The sequence below is a fragment of the Pongo abelii genome, chromosome 7, assembly GCF_028885655.2.
Source record: "Pongo abelii isolate AG06213 chromosome 7, NHGRI_mPonAbe1-v2.0_pri, whole genome shotgun sequence".
Lineage (NCBI taxonomy): Eukaryota > Metazoa > Chordata > Mammalia > Primates > Hominidae > Pongo > Pongo abelii.
This window is the reverse complement of record NC_071992.2, coordinates 39,649,213-39,654,240: the sequence shown is the minus strand read 5'-3', so window position 1 is coordinate 39,654,240 and position 5,028 is coordinate 39,649,213. Positions and strand designations below refer to the sequence as shown.

The 5,028-nt window shown below is 65.2% G+C and overlaps 1 protein-coding gene across 1 annotated transcript; it reads right to left on the bottom strand.

Moving 5' to 3' along the window:
• Nucleotides 1–226: 226 nt before the first annotated feature.
• ZNF703 (zinc finger protein 703) lies at nucleotides 227–4,599 on the bottom strand. The gene is made up of 2 exons (XM_002818993.5): nucleotides 4,044–4,599; nucleotides 227–3,121 (listed from the first exon to the last, which is right to left on the bottom strand). Exons 1-2 carry the CDS (start codon nucleotides 4,284–4,286, stop codon nucleotides 1,592–1,594), a joined length of 1,773 nt encoding a protein of 590 aa, XP_002819039.4. The 5' UTR covers nucleotides 4,287–4,599; the 3' UTR covers nucleotides 227–1,591.
• Nucleotides 4,600–5,028: the final 429 nt, after the last annotated feature.

Here is a 5,028-nt window from a genome sequence, read left to right as displayed (position 1 = left end):
AACCAACTGGGGGAAAAAAATTAAAAGGTGGTTTTATGTTATTTGTAATGCGTTGGCAGAAGTTTTGTTTTTTCTCCCCCATTTCTTGAGGAAAGGCATTAAACTCGTCCTTGAACGGAAATCACAGAAGGAAACCATAAGGCATTTTAAACAAGAATAAAAGAAGGGCATCTGCTTAGGTGTCTGGAAGAGGGTGGGCGAGGCAAGAGAGAAGCACACCACGGTGTGAATATAGCCAAGTATTCCATTTATTAACAAAATAAGTCTTACCAAGGGAGAGCTCTGTTCGTCCCAAACAGGCCCCGCAGCCCCCGCGCTGCCGCATCAGACCAGAAGGAGGGAGGAGTGGGGAGAAGACCCCAATCGCTGCGGGGTCCACTCTGGGGGCTCTGCCGGGCCAGGCCTAGGAGAGGGCGGGGGCTGCTGTGATCCGAGAGCTCCCTGACGCCCCAACCTTCCCCGAACGCAGCTAACTAGCTCGTGACGTCCGCTGACATCGCCACCGGTCTGCTTTGGGGGATCTAGCGGGAGTCACCTACCCCACCCCTACTGCCAGAGGAGGGGTCGTTGCCCCCACGAGGGAGAGAAAAACAAGGACTATAAAGCACTTCGCAAAATGTAAGGGGCCGGCTTCACGCCAGCGCGGCCTTCTGGGACTTTGAATTCAATCAGGTGAGCGCTCCAGGTGCCCCGACAGGCTCACTGTGGCCACTGGGCGTTAGGGGCGGGAGTCTGGAAGGTGACGGTAGACGGCAAGGCTCTGTCAGGCCACTTGGGCCCCTCTGGGGGCGAGCCTACTGGTGGGGTCAGGGCTCTCCGTGCTCAGAGCAAGGTAGGGGAGCAAGGCCCTACTTTTGGGGGGCAGGGTCCAGACCAAGGACCCTATGTGCGGAGGGTGGCGGGGGAGGAGTCCCGGAGCAGTGTACCAGGTCAATAGAGCTCCAGGGCCCCTGCCACACAGGTGGCACCCTCCACCCCCAAAATGAGTTACAAAAAAAAAATCTCTCTGTTACTTGTACAACAAAGGAAAAAACAAAACAAAACAAAACAAAAAACAAAAAGAACCTCAAATGGAAGGAAACAAGAGGGAATGAATGGGGAAGAGGGAAAAAAGAAGGGGGAAACGTAGTTTTAAGTTAAGACTCATGCAAGAAACTCCCCAGGAAGGGAAAACAAAACGTCTAGAAGAACCCAAAGACCCCAACTCTCCCTCCTCTCCCTAAAACCAAACCAATCAAATCCAAAAAAAGAGGAAAAAGAATAAAAAATGTAAAACTTATATCTAAGAAAAAGAAAATAACAGAAAGGAAGGGGGCGGGGATCACGTCGTTATTTGTGGGATTAATATTATTATTTGGGGGAACACAGACTTTTTGCATACCATTGACTCATGTGGGCCGTTAATGCACTTATATTCCCAGCTTGTAAGCTAACATTATAGTAAATAAATACAGTCTGGTGGGGAAGGGCTGGGCGGGGAATCCCGGCAGGGTCAAGCAGTAGTGGAGGTTGCAGCGGCGACGGCAGGTGGGGAGGGAGGAGGAGGGAGAGGGAGGATGGTGAGGGGGCTGGGGTGGAGGAAGAGCTGTAGTTACTGGTATCCCAGCGCCGAGGCTGAAGCTAGTCTCTGTCCATACAGCGCGTATGGCGAGTAGTAGGGTCCGGCTGTGGGGAGGGAAGGCACGGCCAGGCCCCCCGCTGTGGATAAGTGGCTCTTGCCATAGGGGTGGTACCGGCTTAGGCCCAAAGTGTGTGGACTCCGCAAGGACAGCGACCCGGGGCTGCCGGGGGCGGCGGGCGGGGGGAGGTGCAGATGGCAGGAGGCGGCGGCGGCGGCGGCGGCGGCGGCGCTGCCCAGGCCCGAGGCCCCGGGGTAGGCGGCCAGAAGTTTCTCGGCTCCCGGCAGGGCCGTGTGGGTCCGTAGGTGGCTAAGCAGCTCCTCCGAGGTGGCGAAGCGCTTGTCGCACGGCCCACTGGCCGCCACCCAGTTGCAGCTGTGCGGCAGCGGTTCGTTCTGCAGCATGAAGCCGTAGGTGTAGAGCGGGTGGCCGGGGAGCGCGGCCTGGGCGGCGCTGGACGAGAGCGCGGCGGGCTGCAGCGGGTGCCCGGGGTACACCAGCGGGTAGCCCCCTGCCTTGAGGCTGGGCCCGGCAGGGTCGTGCGCGCTGCAGGTGGAGCAGCTGGAGCCGCCGAGGTGCGAGGCGCCGTGGTAACCTCCCAGGCAATAGGGGTCGCGGCATAATCCCTGCAGGAAGGAGGGCGGGGAAGCCCCGGTGAGCGGGCTGGAGCTGGGGGGCTTGCCCGGCGGCAGGCCCAGGCCCCCAGACAGCTGGCCTCCCACGAGGCCGGACTTGCTAGGATCCAGGCCAGGCACGAACTGAGACGGGTAGCCGGCGTAGGCGCCCACGATGGAGCCGTGGTAGCCAATGCTGGAGGGCGGCAGCGGGAACACCGAGTGGCCCGGCTTGTAGGGAGACACCGGCGCCACGTGGCCAGCCCCCACCAGCGCCGAGGGCGGCTCGGACTTGCGCCCGGAGGCCCCGGACTCGGCGCCACCGTGCGCCCCGGGCTCCCCACTGCCGCCGCGGCTCACGGCTGCCGGCTCCGGGCTGGGCTTGGGCTCCTGGTCTTTCTTGTCCAGCTCCCCGCCGCCAACCCCGCCGCCGTTCTTGCAGTCAGAGTGGTGCGGGGAGCCGCCGCGAGAGCCGCCGGGAGACGACGAGGACGAGGATGCGGAGACCGGCGCTCCATGCGGGGGAAACGGCGGGCAGGCGGCGCTGGGGACCCTGAAGCCCGCCTTGTCTCCCGGGGACGAGGAGGACGAGGAGGAGGTGGAAGACACCGAGGAGGAGCCGCTGTCTTTGCGGGAGTCGCCGCCGCCGGAGCCCTTGGAGTAGGGCTTGAAGCTGGACTTGTCCTCGGCCGGTGAGTCCCCCAGCTGCTTCAGGGCCGCGGCCGCTGAGGCGGCGCCCGGGGCTGAGCGAGCTGGGTCCTTCTCTGCTCCCAGCCCGTTGGCCGCCGCCGCCACCGAGTTGAGTTTGGAGGAGGGCGGCGGGTCCGGCTTGCCGATCTGCGAGCAGGTCTGGGCCAGCAGCGCCAAGGGGCTCTTCTTGGCGTCCAGCTGTGGGAGACAGAAGCAGGGGGAGGGAGAAGGAGTGAGACTCAGAGGCCTGCGGGGCGAGCGGGGGCGCCCGGGGAGCTGGGCGGCGGCGCCAAGGGGCGGGGCGGGCCTGGGGAGAGGGTCTGCGAGCGAGGGCCGGGCCGGGCGCGGCAGCTGGCGGAACTGCGCCCACAGTGCGGCTGGGTCCCGGGGTGCGCCGCAGGCCCTGCGGAAGGGGTTCACCCATGACCCCTGCGGGAGAAGGTGACGTCTCTGGAGTCGGGGCTGTGACTCGCCACTTCCCTCTAATGTCCCCCTTCTCCAGGCCCAGGAAAAAACTTATTCCTTTAGTTTGGGGGAACTTCGCTTGGGACGGGTTTCTGGCGATGGCGCCGAGGGGTAGGAGCGGGCAGCGCGGATTCTAAAGGAGGGGCTGCAGTTGGCGCTCTCTCCGTAGCCCCTCCCTCCCGGGGAGGGCACCCAGGGAAGAGGCAGGAAGAAAGACCCGGGATCGGGAGCGCCAGGGCGCCGTGCGCCCTCACCGGATGGGACAGAGGCGGAGTTGGACCCGGGCAGCCAGGGCTTCAAAGAAAACAGCCCGGCGTGGGGGGCGGGGAAGACCCAGCGGAGACCAACTCCTGGTTGGAAACTGGTAATCAGAGGAAAAGTAAAGGACCCAGAGGGGACTCCAGGAGCAAATCCAATCCGAGAGAAAACACGGAGCTCCGAAGGGCGAGCGTGGAAGGAGACCCTTCCACGGGGAAGCCTGGGGAAGCCCTGGTGGGCTCTGATCCCTCGGTTTTCTTCCCCTCCTTATTCAGCCCGCCGGCGTGACCAGACTTGGGGGTCGCACCGAGACCTGGGGCGCTGGGAGCTGGGTCAGGGTCCCGGTCGCGGTGGGAGGAATGGGGCTGGCGCCGGGGGGCAGCGGCCGGGGACTGACCTCAATGGGGCTGACGGGAGTGGAGGACAGCGGCTGCAGGTACTCCGGGTGCAGGAGGTGACCGGTGTGAGCGCTCAGCATCTTCAGGACCCTGATCGGGAGCCGGTTCGCCTGGCGCAGGGGGTCCGCCGGTGGCAAGAGGGACACCGCTGCCGGCACCGCCGGCCTCTTCCCGCCGCCGCCGCTGCCGCTGCCGCTGCTTTCGGGTGTCCTTGGGTTAGATCCAGCGGGCGAATCGCTCATTTGGAGGAGGCAGCGCCGCTGGGGGGGGCGGGGAGGGCGGGGGAGCTCCGGGGAGGCGAGCTCCCGGGGCGGGTGGGCTCGCTCCGCAGCGTCGATCGCGGTGCAGCGGGCGCTGCGCCTCCTCGCCGCCTCCCCTCCTCCACCGACGCCGCCGCCGCCGCCGCCACCGCCGCTGGCCTCGGCTACCAACACAAAAACCTTCGCCTTCCGCGAGCCGCACGTCAAATAGCAGCGATCGGCAGCCACACTTCAAAGGGATCGCCGCGCCCGCCCAATCGCAGCTCTCGCCGGGACCCCGGGGCGGGGAGAGCGGAGGGCGGAGGCCGGCTCCATCGGTGGGCGGGGAGAGCCTTAAAGGGGCCGCGCTGCGCGTCGCCGCCGCCTCGGTCTCGGCCGCTCCTGGGATTCCTCCCCTCCCCCCGACTGGGCCTTCCTCGCCCTGGGGTCCCGCCTGGGACGGGACTTCTCCGGGACCCTGAGCTCTGCGCCCCGTCCTCCTTTCCGGCCGTTCTCTCTCCTCTCTCCCTTCTCACCACTGGGTGGGTTGGGGGTGATGCTGGCGGGGACTGTAACCCCGCCGGCCGTGTGTGTCCGAGGTGGGGTGGGGTGGGATAGGGTGGGGGGTGGGAGGGATCGCACGGCGCGGGCTCCGGGACGCTGGAGTCCAAGCCTCTCCCAGAGGCCGCCTGGGGGCAGGCCTCGCCTCGGGAGCCCGGGTCCTTCTCCAGAGCTGCTCCGGCTC